Source organism: Drepanopeziza brunnea (genome assembly GCF_022702325.1).
Source record: "Drepanopeziza brunnea f. sp. 'multigermtubi' strain 214-2 chromosome Unknown ctg3, whole genome shotgun sequence".
Lineage (NCBI taxonomy): Eukaryota > Fungi > Ascomycota > Leotiomycetes > Helotiales > Drepanopezizaceae > Drepanopeziza > Drepanopeziza brunnea.
The window spans coordinates 577,644-594,603 of NW_027094066.1; the positions used below are offsets into that span (position 1 = coordinate 577,644).

Below are 16,960 nucleotides of genomic sequence, written 5' to 3' on the forward strand. Positions count from 1 at the left end.
GCAAGCAATGATATTTGGCGATCCCTTATCTCGATGTCACGATCGGTCTGTTGTGGATTTTCCGAATGGAGAGAGGGCTGTTTACCAACAAAAAGTTTTTGACTGCGTGGGTCTCGGGATGCTTGCATTAGGCTTTGCAGGACCACTGGGATATGGCATAGAAAGTGGATGGATGATTGCTTGCGCTGGTTTTGTACTTTTACATGTTAACTCGTCATGGCAACCAGACTCTGACAGACGCGCCGCTTGCGTTGTGACTGATCTTGATTTTACTTGGCTTTCCATTTCTCAATTTTCCATTCCCCCTCCTGCCCCCCTTCTCTCAACTCACGGCCTTACAGCAGTAGGAGACCCTTGCAAATTGTTACAATGGAGCTCGAATACGCGGCGGCTTCTGCCTTTCCTTGGTCTTTGTACTCTTTCCCGTGGCCACTCAACTTCCGCCCGTCCCAGAAGTCGCAGCTAGCCCGACGTCCCGAACAAAATTGCACATCGGCCAGAACCCACCTCCGAACTCCATATCATGCCTATCAATGCATCGGTTAGAACTCTCCCAACCCGACCTCCGCATTCAGAGACGAGGCGGGATAACCTACCAGTAATTAACCGCGACACAGATCCCCTCTTCAGAACACGACTGCGAGACCTTATGGTACCTATGCTCATTCTGTCAGCTTGAGTCTGGAACCCGAAAGGAAAGCGAGAGCGAGAGCGAAAACCTACCACTGCGCAGGCAAGTAGAGCATATCGCCCTCCCTAAGCTCCACCCTGAGCGGCTCCACCCACTTTGAGTACCTGGTCCCATTGCCCTCCTCGGCACCCAGCGGGGAATCCGGATCCCACGTCGCGAAGGGGACGGGATCGCCGGCCTCCTCTACGATCTCAAAGCCCCCTCCCGGGAGATGGCGGGGGGAATGTTGCGCGAGCCGGGCGTAGGAGGCTGGTCGGAGGGGCCGCTCGGCGACAGCGGACCAGGCGATGGGGGGGATCAGCAGGAAGGTCTTGCGGCCGATGATCTGCACGTAGATGTTCTCGTAGTTGTCCTTGTGCAGGGCGGTGGTGGAGAGGGAGTTGCCGATCCAGAGGTTCACGGCGTCGGGCTGGGAGTTGAGGGCGATGCGGGAGAAGGGGATGGAGGGGGGTACGTGGGTGGAGAGGAGGGCGTACTCGTTGGGGAGGTTGTCGTTTTCTTTTTTGGGGGGGCGCCTGTTTTAGCTGTGTGCATAATTTTTTTTCTTTTTCTTTCCAATGCTGATGTTGGATTTGACGGGCCCGAGGGCTTGGAGGAGGAGGGGGATTGGGAATCTTGTGAGGAGGATATCACGTACGGGTTTGAGCGTAGCGGACTTCTCCCCCTGGTGGCTGGGTGGATGGTGAAATGGACCGGGAGGAGAGGGATTTCTCTTGCGCGATGATGAAATCGAGAAATTGGGAGAAGGGCTGCTGTTCCTCGTGCGGTTTTACGAAGAGGAGTTCGCCGCTGGGGGAGAGGACCGGGCTATCTGCGTTTCTGAGTGTGGTGTTATTGATATTAGCTGCTGGCATATCCACGTATTGAGGCGTGGATGGGTAGGAGGTGTATTGGATCGGAGAGGAGAGATAGAGACGAGATCTGAATGATGGATGTCTCTGAGAAGGAGGAAATGCTAAGAAGATTTCGCAAAGCAGTGGATAAGTTGACATATTTGAAAAAGATGTCCAGCACGGGGGTTTGGATATGCAAACGATTGTGCATAGTGCCACCAACAAACGCTCGCCGCTCCACATCGCTATTATATGGAATATAGTTCCTGTCAAGTGAAAAAGAGATGTTTGCAAATGCAGAAGATTGTATAAAATCAAACTCGCAACTGATAATGAAAAACGCATACCTACCCAAATGGCGTCACAGCAACATTGATATCAACCCCCTCCAGCAAAGTCTTGAGCGTAGCAACGTTCCATTCCTGCACGGCTTTCCAACTGCATGCATGCAAGGAGGTAACGATAAGTTAGCCTGTGTCTATATCTTCCCTTGAAAAAAAAACGAAAAAAAAAAATCAAAAAAGAACATGCGAAATCCCGAGACGTTGGCACCACCTAGCTGTGCCGTACTTGGATATCTAGTCTAGAGAGTGAGTCTTGAGGAGACGACAAGAGGTGCCTGCTTACTCGGCAGCTCCCCCTCTGATCACAAACGGGCGGTTCTGTGCAACGAAACGCAGGAATTCTAGAGGTGAAGGGAGGGAGGGGAGAGTCGTGATGGTGGAGAGGTTGAGGGAAGCGTAGTTCTCGAGGAGGCCGAGGATTGGGTCTGCGGGGGAGGACGAGGCGAGGTCCATCGGGGTTACGGTAGGTAGGCAGTCTTGAGTTGGGGTGGTGAGAGTTAATTAGAGTAGTTTTGAGGCTTCTATTTATTGTTTTTCTTTTTCCTTATATTCGCGACATGAATATCTCAATTTTCAACCTCACGTGCGCGTATCTAATCGATGAAATTCGACGCTTCGGCTTCACGCGCTCTGGCACCTATCTATCCACCTCGCTATTTTCGAATCACAAAACGCTGTAGGATGCGCAACGGATCGTGATGGAGTTGCTGAATCAGCAATCGAATAACATAGTATATGCACCGTCTCTCCAAAGGACTTTCGGCAGGCGTCAAAAGGGCTTCAAGACTCGCATCTCATCGATCTCTCCACACTCAATACACCGAGTGTGTCTCTCGACTCTGGGAGTCCAGTTCTGATAAGCCGTCGTCGTTGTCGTCATTTTGGGCGCCCTTTCGTTCTAATCCATGCTCGCCTGCGCTGGACCCTATTCCTACACCAGTGGAAGATGGCTTCACCGTGAGGAAGAGCATCAACGCGCAAGATACATCTAATTCGACTCATACCCTATGTCGCAAAGCCATCGAAGCCTGTCCGGGAGCATCCTGAGTTCTCAACTACGAGAAAGAAAGAGGGTGGCTTCACCGGGTGTCCATCCTTCATCTGGATAACGGCGCCCAGGTTGTTGCGCGCGTCCCCTTCCGTCTTACAGGTCCTCCAGCCTTGGTGACGCATTCTGAAGTCGCAAAGATTGCATACGCTCAGGCTCATTTTCAGTTTCATTTCGCATTTCTGCTTCTATGCTAACTTGGAAGTCCGGTCTTGCACAATCTCTACCAGTGCCGGAGATACTCGATTGGAGCGACGATCCCGCAAATGATATCGGCAGTCTATACATTATTATGAAGCACGCTTCAGGAGTCCCACCGCAAGAAAGGTGGCCGACTATTAATGCAGAACAAAAAATTCGGTGTGTTGAACGCCTGTCCCGGCACCTGATAGAGCTTGCAGCCCTCCAATTTCCCGCATCCGGTAGCCTGTATATCTCAGAGTCATTGGCGAGCGGGAAAGAGGCAATCGATATTGGGTCTTCGTTCTGCATTGCACACCATTGCGGTACAGACTATTGGCCCTCTATTCCGACGGAGCCACGATACTACGGGCGTCGAGGGCCAAACCGGGGACCATGTAAGTGAGCTTGCCTTTGTCGGCCCAACTGCTATTTCAGGAACAGGGAAGGGTCTCAGAGAATACAGTACAGGATTTTGGATGCCGGATATTTACGTTTGCCTCCCAGTCCGGCGAAGGATGAATTTGAGGGTACGCTCGATAAGCATTTTCGACTACTCAAAATCAGTGAAGAAATTCTCGGCGTTCTTTTACAACAAGAGGATATTCAGAAGGATGCAGAGCCCACGCTTCTCCACATCGATTTCCATAAGCGCAATATCTACGTCTCTTGACGAAGATCCGCGCGTGGTTACGGCAATCATTGACTGGCAGTCTGCCAGTATCGAGCCAACGTTTTTCTACACTCACGAGACGCCTGACTTTGTCGAGGCACTAGCCGACTTTCAAGAATATTTGCGACAATTTCTTGGTCCAAGTTCTGAGAATGTTTCCGATGATCCCGCTCGTGAGAAGGCCAAGCAGAAGCTGGAAAAAGGAGATTGATCTCTGCCAAAAGACCTACACCACGATTCTTGGGCTCTGATACCGAATCTCTGGTCCGCCATGCAAACGGTTCACCGATACTTTCGACTATTCCGCTATTGCAACTCCTCGTAGTGGAGAGATTGCGCTGTCGAGCTTCGCCAGGATATTCTTAGAGCTGTCAGAAGACTGGCAGAACCTCGGTCTACCAGGCACCTCTCCCTATCAACCCAGTGAGGAGGAACTCGCAGCGCATCGCAATGCGTGGGAAGACTATGAGACGGTGCAGAAACTCAGATCGTTCTATGTTCAAGATAGTGGGGTCGAAACTCGGATGGCTGGGTTTCCCAACCAGCACTGGAAAGAGGTACAGGTTCGTCTGTCGCGATGCTTTTGGGCTATGTATGGATGGAGACCATGAGAGAAGAAAACGACCCCCAACATGACTGAAGAGAAGGCTCGCAGACTTTGACCGTTCGTTCGAAGCTACTCAGTGACTTGGGAGGCGCGTCTGGCCAAAATCGGAACTCGGATCGTGATGGACGGACTTACATTCATTCAACTTGCCTGGAGGGGCCGAGAATAGTTCATAGTAGCGAAGCCAGCCGGCATCTACCACAAGCCTGAAGCTGATTGGAAGGCCTTGAATTAGAGAAATCAGTTTACCCCTTCCATCGTCCACACCTACTAGTATACTAGTAGTACTGTGGTGGAGCTGGGGGTCTGTATTTGTTTTGTCCATGTATGTAGTACTATCTATCTCTAGGCACCCCTGTCACGTGAATGCATCACGTGCCTTTGCTCCAATAGGTGGCTATATCACGTGCATACGCCTATATAGAAGAGTGGTTGGTTCCTCCCTGAGCCATCATCATCACAATACATACATATACATACAGAACACAATCGAGTGTCTTCGAACGTCCTCTTTATCCCCCCCTTCTCACCCTCGACTCTACCATGATTATATACACATATATCTCTTGATTCGCAGTCAGGTATATGTCGGAGCTCTTCCCCTCCACAGTACGCTGTCGTTCAACCTCACGAGGGCTGGAATGAGAAGGGAAGAATGTGCGAGAAGACTGCAGCGCAGACACATCGCTCTTTACATAATCTATTTCCGCGAGCTGCCAGTGGAAATCCATCCGCCTTGCGTACGCTACCTACTCATCTCATTGATAGAAAGAATCAAGGACTCAGCAATCAGAGGTTGTTGATTTCTAGTAGGAGAGAGGTTTCTGAGAGCTAATAGGAGCAGCCAAGAGGCTATGTGGCTAATACCCGTACAGGGAATTGGGAGTATACAAACCTAATTATATATTAAGATCCACACCTTTTCTACTATCACTATATGATTACTGTACGATGGGATGATCACTGCGTTTTGACGAGGTGATAGGTATGCCATCTGGGAAGAAAAGGAGCAGGTAATGGAATAAAGAGGCGAGGATTAGAGGTTGGGGTTGTGGATGGGTGGGGGTTTTTGTTGACGGATGGATTCCTTTTCTTCTTTTTGTCTTTGCTTATGCTTTTTGAACTGGTGTGACGGGACTTTAGAATGAAAATACATAGTAGCGTTATGGTAGGGAGGAAAGAAAAGAAGCATGCACTTAAGATTCAGATTCATCCTTCCATTTGGTTACTTGTCGTTACCAGAGCGTGAGCTGTGTCTGCAACTTGGTATCAAGTCGGTCTCCATAGTTTATTTTCCTTCTCGCTTGTTAGACATCGCTCCTTCCCGGCAGGAAAAGGGGAGGGTGATGGATAAGCGCACGTGATCGACCGGGCTCGCTAAAGGCTCGACGTCATCCAGGATTCTCTTGTGGAACCTCAACTGGGGCTCCGAACCTCCGATACATACCCGAAGCGAACGGAGCAATAGACATGAGTAAGAAAGACATGGTATTCCAAGATTTGCATGCCACCCCGCTTTCTCTGAGCCGGCCCGTAACGTAACCTTGGATCCGGGAGCTTTTGCTCCTTCCTTGTAGCTGTTCTGACGTTTAATTGGATCTTTCACCAAAACGGGATTCAGGTATCGAGTGGCTTTAGTTGGTTGGTTGGGGTGCGTATTTCCTGGTTCCGTCAACCAATTTCCATGTGGAGTCTTGCCCCTACGCAATCCAATCCAATCCAATCCAATCATAATAACTGATTTCTAAGAACGAAAGTAATGGAGATCTTTCCATTGGTGAGATAATATCCAGGCTGCACGTATCCAGGTCGGTCTGTTACTTGGGTTGCAAGGAGGACAGGAGCTACGTCAACAATGAAAGAGGTCGGTGACTGCGAATAACGTCATTTGTTTGGCTCCCTGACCAAACAAAGCAAGCGAGGTGCTAAGGCCGTACACGGCAGGCAGGCAAGGCGGGCAGGGCAGGCAGGTGCAACACTTACAATATTTAGTTCTTTCTTCGCCACCCCGCAATCATCCCTCCCTCTCCTCTCCTCTTCTCTTCTCTTCCCTTCCCAGTCCTCACAACCCCCCACCATCACCAATTCTCAGAGAATCAAAACCACCTTCACGATGCAATCAGTACTTGGAGGTGCAGTCGAGAAAGCTGGCGAGGCCATCTCGGGAGCCATTTCATCCAACAAGAAGATCTCAGACATGAAGAAAGACACCATTGATGCGACTTCAGACGACCTCCTTACTACGGATTTTGGCGTCAAGCAAAGCAGTCATGACAACTGGCTTTCGGCATCGACTGGGGATCGTCAAGGCCCGCAATTGCTTGAGGACAATCATGCCAGAGAGAAGGCATGTTGCTCCTCCAGGTGCTAGATTGTAAGAGTTTTGCTAACTGGGATCAGATCATGAAATTCGACCACGAAAGAATTCCTGAGCGAGTCGTGCACGCCAGAGGTGCAGGCGCATTCGGATCATTCAAGCTCTACGAAAGTGCGGAAGATGTGACCAGTGCTGGTGTGCTCACAGATACCACTCGAACTACGCCTGTCTTCGTCCGCTTCTCTACTGTCTTGGGATCGCGTGGAAGTGCAGATACCGTTCGTGATGTACGAGGCTTCGCAGTCAAGTTCTACACCGAGGAGGGCAATTGGGACATTGTTGGGAATGACATTCCGGTTTTCTTCATCCAGGACGCCATGAAGTTTCCAGATGTAATTCACGCTGGCAGTATGTATCATCATCAGATTTCGAGGCTACTGAGCTAATGAATTCAGAACCCGAACCAGACAACGAGGTCCCGCAAGCGCAATCCGCTCATAACAACTTCTGGGATTTCCAGTTCTTGCATAGTGAGGCTACGCACATGTTCATGTGGGCCATGAGCGATCGAGGAATCCCTAGATCATATCGTATGATGCAAGGTTTCGGTGTAAACACCTATACCTTGATCAATGCCGAAGGTGTCCGCTCGTTTGTCAAGTTCCACTTCACTCCCACTCTCGGAGTTCACAGCTTGGTATGGGACGAGGCTCTCAAGATTGCCGGCCAAGACCCAGACTTCCACCGTAAAGATCTCTACACTGCCATCGACGCCGGTACTTTCCCATCCTGGAGATTCGGCATCCAAGTATGTCCCGAAAGCCGCCAAGACGATTTCGACTTCGACATTCTCGATGCTACCAAAGTCTGGCCGGAGGAAATTTTCCCAGTCAGATACATCGGCGAGTTGCAGCTCAACAAGAACGTTGACGAATACTTCCCTCAGACAGAACAAGTCGCTTTCTGCACCGCCCACGTCGTTCCCGGAATTGGCTTTTCAGATGATCCATTGCTCCAAGGACGTAATTTCTCTTACTTCGATACTCAGCTCTCTCGCCTCGGCGTTAATTGGCAGGAGATTCCCATCAACCGCCCCGTCTGCCCAGTCATGAACAATAATCGCGACGGCCAGCACCGCCAAACAATTCACAAAGGCAAAATGAACTACTGGCCTAACCGACACTCCGTCATCCCACCTGCCACCGCAGCACAAGGCGCCTACATCGACTACCCCGAAAAAATTGTGGCCATGAAACAACGTCTTCTCTCGGTGAAGTTTAGCGAGCATTTCGCCCAAGCCCAGACTTTCTGGAACTCGGTCACCCCAATTGAGCAAGCGCACATCATCGCTGCCCTCTCCTTTGAGCTTGATCACTGCGACGACCCTATTGTTTACGAACGCATGGCTACCCGCCTGGCCGATATCTCACTCGATCTCGCACAAGCCGTAGCTGAGAAAGTCGGCGCACCGATTCCTACCAAGGCCGGCCGGCCCAATCACGGTCTCACTATGAAAGGGCTTTCCCAGTTCGATTTCACACCCGAAGCTCAAGGTCTCTCCCCCACAATCGCTACCCGCAACATCGCCATCATGGTTGCAGATGGCTTTAGCTACACTGAGTACATTGCTGTAAAAAGCTCGTTGGCGGCAGCTGGCGCGTTGATGTTCACAATCGGCCCTAAGCGCAGCCCGGTCAAGAGCCAAGAAGGCAAGACCGTCACGCCAGAACATCATTTTGAGGGTATGCGCTCCACGCTGTTCGACGCCCTCTACATTCCTGGTGGATCACACGTCCCCGCCCTCGCGAAGCAAGGCCGGGTTGTTCACTGGATCCGCGAATCTTTCGGACACTGCAAGGCCATTGGAGCTACAGGCGAAGCTGTAGGTCTGGTCAGAACAGCTGTAGGCATCGAGGGCATGAATTTTGCAACGGGAAATGAAGACGATGGCGTAGTTGACTGCTTTGGCGTTGTGACCGCTGGCGGAGTGGGAAGTGGCGAGGGGATCGTGAAGATGGTCAAAGGGGCAAAGGGCTTCTTGGATGCGTTCGCGTTCAATGTTAGCCAGCATCGGTGCTTTTCGCGGGAGTTGGAGGGTCTGACTGCTATGGTAGCATATTAGGGGGGTGTCAAGCCGGGGAAATTGTTTCTTTTTGACAGTACAATTTGTCCTGACTGACTTGGGAGTTAAAAAATCGCCAATCACGTAGCAATCATCCGAAGCCCATTAATACGATTCTAATAATAATTATATTAGAATTCCTTATTGCCGTTCTCGTTCTCCAGTATAGGCTTTCCTTCCCCATATATACACCAACGGACGGAATTCATCTTCAACTACTACAAGCTCTCGTTCTCTTCGCCGCCCGTGACCACGATCCCTACGGAGCTTCGGGAACAAACAAAACACAGCAACACAGCATGAATGCAATTAAGAAGCGAGCACCATGATGAGCAAAACGTGTCCAGCAAATCTCACACACAATCATGCGGCTCTAGAAGAGCGATTGACTGATACCAAACGAAAACCACTGAGAGGGGGAACAATGAGGACCTGTTTGTGAATCTTTCATAAGACTACTACTATGCTGACTACCAGTATGACGCTACCGCTATATACCATGCCGCATTGTACCAATTCAGGTCTTCACAGCGATGCACGCTGGCCAAAGTGAGACACGCAGCAATGGCCTTGTGATGCTCTCCCTCTCCTCCCCCCCCCCCCCCCCCCCCCCCCCCCCCCCCCCCCCCCCCCCCCCGCCTCTCTCTCTCCATACAAAATATTGTTCAATCCCTGAGGTATACCAAAAGACTTTACGACGCTCCTCTCTCTCTCTATTTTTTGTACTCATCCTGCAGGAAAAACGCCGCCCAAGAACAGCCGTGGTATCGAATCTCCAGAAAAAGACGCAAGGAATGCTGATGATCTCTTCTCTCTGCATCCGCCAAGACGAGAGAAAATAATCGTCTCAGCGTGGTTCACAAAACCTGGTCATCATCAACATCGTAATCCGCCTCAACATCCGCCCATCCACAGCCCCATCTGCGGCCCTCTTGCTCGCCACCGACACGTAAGCTCTTCGCTTCGTCGCGATCTTCTCTCCAGCACCGAACGAGGTAATCATCGCCCACTGTGACCAGGTCTCCCGACGCAGTCCAGGTCAGAGAACTGACTTCGCGCTCGTGGCCCCGTTCGAGAGAGGTACCATTCGTGGAAATGATGAGAGTGTCGTCCACGTGTGAGCTGGAGCTGCCAAGTCTGCGTAGAGCTGGGCGGGTTTCGAGGAGGGCAGGTGAACTTTGGGTTCCCGTAGCGGGGCTCATGAGCTGTTCTCTGGTGGGAAGATAGCGTTCGTCGGTGGGAAAGAGGACAGGTGAGCCATCGCTGCTGCCTACAGCCAACATCTCGCACTTTCCATTTCGAGCTTTGCGGATTGCGGATTTGACGTAGAAGCTTGTGGCGTGGAGTTTGGGGTGACGGAAGCCGTATAAGGGGCCCAGACCTTGACGGTTGGTGTGGGGGAACGGTGGGCGAGTTTTGGCGGTGTAGGAGAGTTCGGGGGCTTGTCCTAGCATGAGATGTTCGGTCGAGTAAGCGTACACGGTGTTATCTTTACATAATGTGTAGAATTTGCTGCCGTCGCCACTCATGTTCAGGGAGTTGATGCCAAAGTTGCGAAACTTGCTGTGAGATTGCGGGGGAGTGGTCGAGGCAAGAGCGCCTCCTGGTCGGAGTTTGAAGTTATTTTGGCGCATATCCCAGAGTTTCACGGAGGCGTCTGATTCGGAACCCGATATCAGAAGATGCTCTCGGCCTGCTGGCAAGAATTGGATAGCTGTGACTGAAACATCTCCCGTTCTTGGGACCATCTCATCAGGGCGGACTACTTGGTCGAATGTTCCGATCGCAGGCATAAGTCTCGTCGGGGTCTTGTGTGCACCGCCGATACAGGTAATATGTCGATTGAACACGACCGTTGGGTTTATATCTGCAGGATCATACATTGTAGGGTAAAAGAAGGGGTAAGTAGCGCCTTTAGATGTGTTGCATCTCAAGTCCCAGAGTTGAATAGTGCCATCTCTGCTTGACGTTGCCAGAATGTTATTGTTGCCTGAGCCAGGTTGCCAACGAACCTGTTTTAGCGAGGCCGCGTGAGTTCCGAGAATGTTGAGGGTGGCTTTGGTGTGCATGTCATAGACTCGTGCGGTTTGATCTCCAGAGCATGTTGCTAGTCGACTATCATCTTCGCTGAATACCATATCAATAATGGCGTTTTTGTGAACAAGGTCATGAAAGAGGCTCTTGCTAAATGGAGGGTGTCCGCCTTTAGCCGACTCCAGAATTCGAAAATTGCCTTCTTCATCTGCTAGTGCAACAAGAGTGCTATCTTCTCCTGTGGACGAATTAGGCTGTACCATGGCGTTATATGGATCTAGACTTACTATTGAGGCCCTGAACACAGAAAGGAATAGTGCGTGCGCCTTGCGGCTGGTGCTGCCTCGGCGGTAAGAGACTCATACTGGTGTGAACATCTTCGGGTTTGCTGTAGAAACCCGCCGTATTGTCACGCCAGTCTACACGAAGTTAGAAGAGTTCTATAGCATATAAGGTAGAACACAAACCATTTACAGGAGCAAAGCGTTGGCGTGTGTTGGTTCCAATACTCCGGCGCAGCAGCTGTCCTCCAAGTCCACGTTCTTCCAGTCGCACAGTCCGCTTGACAGTCCCATGTGGTGGTAGAATCCCGTCGTCCTCATCCTCAGACTCGCATTCAGTATCCATTTCTCCGGAATACTTGACTGCGCGCTCACAAGGCGAAGACATGACTCCGTCGTGCGGTCCAACATATCCGACCTCCTTTCCTTGATTCACCATATCGTGGACCTTTCTTCTCTTCGATTCTCTGCTGGCAAAGCCTAGGGGACTGCTATCTTGACCGGTGACCAGTCTTCGAAAAGGACGCAAAGGACTCGACTGAGTATTTCGGTTCATGGCAGGCTGTGCTGTGATGTCGTTCAGGAATTTTCTGGAAACGGGGTTCACCGCACTCCTATATGATTGAGGCGTGAAGAATCTCTTGAACTTTCGGGGTGTCACGGAGGGATCTCGACGCTCTTTCCTCTTCTTCGTCGAACGGGGAGGAGTGAGATTCTTGGAGGCGAGATCTGATACTGGAAGTTCTTCGGTCGACGCAGGCGCCTGGTAGTCTGTGATTCGGGGCGACGACATCTTGGATATTTTTCCAGCTTCGGCCCAAGGCTGATTGTATGTCGAGTCGGGCTGCGGTTGTCGTGAGTTGAAGGGGCTGTTATTTCGAGGTTTTAGAAAGCACTATACGCGAGAAGAGTCGCGCTTTGTTGCTGACGCGTCGTGCACCTGGCGCTTAATAAGCGCCGCAATGGCTCATAAAGGTGGGGCGTTAGCAGGCTATCTAATCTTGGTGCGAAGGCTTAAAAAAAATTAGCCGACCGCCCGCACGAGCCGCACGGCAAAAAGTTCCCATTTCCAAAGCCTCTGCAGAGCCCAACCACAATTCACCAATCCGCGAATATGGGTATTCAAAAGAAGCACGGTAAGGGGCGTCTCGACAAGTGGTACAAGCTAGCCAAAGAGAAAGGATACCGTGCGAGAGCTGCTTTCAAATTGATTCAGTTGAACAAGAAATATGGGTTTTTGGAGAAGAGCAAGGTCTTGCTGGATCTTTGCGCCGCCCCAGGAGTAAGCTAAATTTTCTGCTCTCCATCTCCATTACAGTATCTAATGCGATTATAGTCCTGGTGTCAAGTAGCTGCAGAATGCATGCCGGTCGGTAGTCTCATCGTCGGTGTGGATCTTTCCCCGATCAAAGCGATCCCTCGAGTTATTTCCTTCCAAAGTGACATTACGACCGATAAGTGCCGAGCTACCATTCGATCACATTTCAAGACCTGGAAGGCGGACACGGTACTTCACGATGGAGCTCCCAATGTTGGTACCGCTTGGGTACAAGATTCGTTCAACCAGGCAGAATTGGTTCTCCAAGCCATGAAACTTGCGACAGAGTTTTTGGTGGAAGGAGGCACCTTCGTCACCAAGGTCTTTCGATCCAAGGACTACAACAGTCTTCTCTGGGTCTTCAATCAATTGTTCGCCAAGGTCGAGGCAACGAAACCCCCTTCGTCGAGAAACGTTTCCGCAGAAATTTTCGTCGTATGTCGTGGCTACAAAGCCCCAAAGCGAATCGATCCTAAGTTCCTTGACCCTAAATCAGTGTTTGCAGAACTCTCGGATCCTACACCCAACAACGAAGCCAAGGTCTTCAACCCTGAGATCAAGAAGCGCAAGAGAGATGGATACGAGGAGGGAAACTACACCCAGTTTAAGGAGGTGACTGCTAGCGAGTTCATCCAGACGACAGATCCTATTGCCATTCTTGGTGGAATGAGCCGACTGAGCTTCCAACAACCCCCGAACGGTGATGTTGCACTCGCAGCAATCGACAAGCTACCTGAGACGACAGAAGACATCCGGGTCGCCTGCGCAGATATCAGAGTTCTGGGTAGGAAAGAGTTCAGAATGCTGCTCAAATGGCGTTTGAAAGTCAGAGAGCTGTTTGGATTGGCAACAAAGAAGTCCAAGGCACCAGCAGACGAAGAGGTGGTGGAAGTAGAACCTATGGACGAAGAGTTGAAGATTCAAGAGGAGCTGCAGGCATTGAGTGAAAAGGAGAGCGGACGGAAAAAACGCGAACGTAGAAGGGAAAATGAGAAGAAGCAACGGGAGATTATCCGCATGCAACTTCACATGACCGTTCCTACAGAGATTGGTATGGAGCAAGCGGGCCCTAATGGGGAGGGCTCTATGTTCGGGCTGAAAGCTGTCGACAAATTGGGTGCTGTGGACAAGATTACGAAGGGAAAGATGGCAATTTTGACCGAAGCAGACCGACGCAAAGATATAGACGGAATTGGATCTGACGACGACGATAGCGAGAGCGATGAGGAAGAGGACAATCTGGACAGAGAACTGGACTCGTTGTATAGCCAGTACCAAGAGAGAAAGTCAGATAGTGATGCCAAGTTCAAGGCGCGGAAGGCACGAAAGGAGCACGAGGATGGTGACTGGGAGGGCTTTTCAGCGGGAGAAGAGGCTAGCGACAACGACCAGCTCGAGGAAGATAGTAGCGACGAGTCATCAGACGACGAGCGACCTGCCAAAAGACCTCTGCTTACCGACTTGAAAGGCAAAGATATGAAAGCTGGTGGTCTGTCAAGGCGCGCAGCTCAATTTTTTGACCAGGATATTTTCAAGGATATCGGGGAATTACTTCCGGAAGAACCCGAATCTGAGGCAGAGGGTGAAGAGGAGATTTCTGCTGCTCTCGAGGAGCTGGAGACGATACGACCAATGGCAGAAGAGGAGGAGCCCGAAGAGGAAATTCCAATGGCCGATTCAATAGACGGTAGCGATGACGAGGACGGCTTCGAAGTAGTTAAGAAGACTGCCGCAGAAAAAGAGTGGGAAGAGCAAGAACCGCGAAAAGACGGCAAGCTCGGTAAGTAGAGATTGTACCTCGGTGCTCTCTCCAAATTACTAACATAGACAGATATCGATATAATCACAGCAGAAGCCATGTCATTAGCCCAAAAGATCGCTTCGGGAGAAGTTACCACTCGAGAATTGATTGATGAGGGATTCAACAAGTATGCTTTCAAGGACCGGGAAGGACTTCCAGAATGGTTCTTGGATGATGAACAAAGACATGATAAGCCCCATCGTCCAATTACCGCCGCTGGAGCTGCAGCCATCAAGGAAAAGCTGCGTGCCCTAAACGCCCGACCTATTAAGAAGGTACGCGAAGCCAAAGACAGAAAGAAGTTCAAGGCCGCCCAGCGCCTCGAGAAATTGCGCAAGAAGTCTGCCTTACTTCAAGACGAGGAGGGTATGACTGAGAAGGAGAAGGCGACCAGTATCGCGAAGTTGATGAGCAAGGCTGCAAAGAAGAAGCCTAAGCAGCAGATTAAGGTTGTGGTTGCGAGGGGAAACAACAAGGCTATTGCAGGGAGACCGAGAGGTGTGAAGGGCAAGTACAAGATTGTTGATGCTAGGTTGAAGAAGGATGTTAGGGGTGAGAAGAGGGCAGCGAAGAAGCGTAAATGAGCGTCAGTTTATGAATACTGCGACTTAGCCCTGGTAATTAATTCGAAGATCTCCGGTTAGTTAGAGTAACGTCTACTTCATACAATAATCCAGCTCATTTTGGGACAACGTCAAGCATGTTTTTCACGGTCAGTTTGAGAGTGTGGAGGTATTCTACTGTCATCTGAAAACCCCACCAATAGGTTCATTCTCATGCATCAATCAAGAAGTACCAGCTTTTCAAACTCGATCCCGAAAATGTTCTCAAATTCTAAAGAGTCAAATCGATTCCAACTGCGTCCGTTCACAGATTATCAATCGTATTCGGCAATATACCTTCCCCCGCGTTCTGTGCCGAAACTGTGACACTCCAAAAATAACACCTCAACAACCGAGAATGGCGTACTTCCCTCGCATGAGAATTTGGTCTAAACTTCTCTTCGACGTCATTGCAGAACTTGTGTTGGGTATTGGAGAAGATGATACACTACCGCACGTGAAGGGTTGCGTGTGTCTAGCCGAGCGGACGGTATATTTCTTCGAGGTTTCCATCTCGGGATTCGAACGAAACAGCTCGAGAGACTATCCTGTCCGATTGGAACCATCGTATCGGCTAAAATTATGCTGCCTGCAAAGAGAAATCCCGATTATACTGTAGAGCAACGTCAATCCTATCAGAAGGGGCGGGCACCGAAATCTACGTAGAGTTGCGTTGACGACAATAGATATCTTAGAGCTTATGATACAAATTATAGTATTTTCAACAAAAGGTCACATCATTTTGATACGCGGATATATTAAAAATATTGCATGTATTTTGGTAAATTCGTTGATTTACTAACTAGCCGGCTTGGTCTAGTGCGAGGGAACTGTGAAGTGGAAAGGTATTTATTTTGATATCTGAACGACACCTCTTGCAACATCAAGACCAGAAACTGACCTCGCCACGATCAAACGGTCTCGTATGCATAGGATCCGTCTTAACAATAAAAGAAAGACTTCGAGAATTTGAGAGAGCGGCATTCTGTGCCCTACGGCTCTCCAGCCCCGAACTTGGTCATCCCCGGCGAACCAACATGACCTAGCCAAGCCGGCAGAATGTAGTTCGATTTTCCATGCATTCAGATTTTTGGGACGATGATTCCGCCCCAGAATGGTCGCCATTAACGGCATGGCACAAGCGCGCAAGGCTTGCACGGCGCAGAAACAGCCCCGAACGTCTGGAACAGATTTAAGCGAGCAGCCGCCCTACCAACAACACGCGGGTCATGACATTGTAAAACTTCCAAACGACGCCGGGCGTTTCACATCTCGAAAGCAATCATCAGCTGGCAGCTTCAAGAGCGTTGTCCAGATCTGAGAAATACCGTCCACTCACTGATTTCAGATGGCGTGTCTTCCGTATGTCGCGTCTGAGCGCCGCCCAAAAAGGGGTCAGCGGAGGGATAAGCGAGAAGCGAGCCCCCAGGCCATGAGTAGGGACGACGATGACGAAGACCAGGTTGTTGCCATATATCCGACGGGTTTCATCCCGAAGAAAAGCTTCATAGAGATTAGATACATGAGTCTTCGCACTTGCTTATTCTTCTCTTCCCTTGTAGCTCTGCTGTTGCCAATATAAATCACCCGGGTACGACGCCAACGTGTTCCGCTGGGCTCGGCATTCGAGTCATACTTACTTTCTTATGAGAGGGCTCTTCGCTTTTCAATGGGTCTTTTTGTTCTTTCTGAATAGTTGAGATATGATGACTGGCATGTTCCAGCGCCGAGAAGCGACGGTGCTTGATGGACCGGAGAAGCTGGTTTGGAATAGAAGGAAGGGATCGAAGGATAATTCAAATTCGGGAGCTGAGAGTACTTCGGCGAACTTTACAACGTCTATAATCTTGCCTACGCATACCAGAGCACCGCGAACGGACGCCGTCGACTCCACTACGCATCATCTCATTACATATTCGAAAAAAGGAGCCGTAGCTGTAAGCAAAGTGGCCGGAATTTGGGTAGCCTTGCTAATATGTCTAGCACACAAGCGTCTCTACAGGCCCGACTTCATCCAAGAGAATATCGGAGGCTAAAAAATCCAGTTTGACTGCCACTGATTCAACAACCTCAGTAGAGTGTATCAAGAACCCAGCTTCGTCCACGGCG

The 16,960-nt window shown here is 50.3% G+C and overlaps 4 protein-coding genes across 4 annotated transcripts; 2 read left to right on the forward strand and 2 right to left on the reverse strand.

Annotated features, from left to right (window-relative positions):
* Positions 1-433: 433 nt before the first annotated feature.
* Positions 434-2,321, reverse strand: L3040_002345 (uncharacterized protein; the record flags this gene model as incomplete). Its single annotated transcript, XM_066155513.1, has 6 exons — positions 434-527; positions 597-656; positions 724-1,189; positions 1,329-1,510; positions 1,876-1,962; positions 2,152-2,321. 6 exons carry the CDS (start codon positions 2,319-2,321, stop codon positions 434-436), a joined length of 1,059 nt encoding a protein of 352 aa, XP_066012511.1.
* A 4,168-nt stretch (positions 2,322-6,489) lies between these two features.
* Positions 6,490-8,815, forward strand: L3040_002346 (uncharacterized protein; the record flags this gene model as incomplete). Its single annotated transcript, XM_066155514.1, has 3 exons — positions 6,490-6,723; positions 6,777-7,101; positions 7,149-8,815. 3 exons carry the CDS (start codon positions 6,490-6,492, stop codon positions 8,813-8,815), a joined length of 2,226 nt encoding a protein of 741 aa, XP_066012512.1.
* An 857-nt stretch (positions 8,816-9,672) lies between these two features.
* Positions 9,673-11,923, reverse strand: L3040_002347 (uncharacterized protein; the record flags this gene model as incomplete). The annotated part of the gene is made up of 3 exons (XM_007289753.1): positions 9,673-11,087; positions 11,137-11,268; positions 11,317-11,923. The coding sequence occupies 3 exons, from the start codon at positions 11,921-11,923 to the stop codon at positions 9,673-9,675; spliced, it is 2,154 nt and encodes a 717-aa protein (XP_007289815.1).
* A 321-nt stretch (positions 11,924-12,244) lies between these two features.
* On the forward strand, positions 12,245-14,833 carry L3040_002348 (uncharacterized protein; the record flags this gene model as incomplete). Its single annotated transcript, XM_007289752.1, has 3 exons — positions 12,245-12,412; positions 12,467-14,228; positions 14,280-14,833. 3 exons carry the CDS (start codon positions 12,245-12,247, stop codon positions 14,831-14,833), a joined length of 2,484 nt encoding a protein of 827 aa, XP_007289814.1.
* Between the last annotated feature and the right edge of the window lie 2,127 nt (positions 14,834-16,960).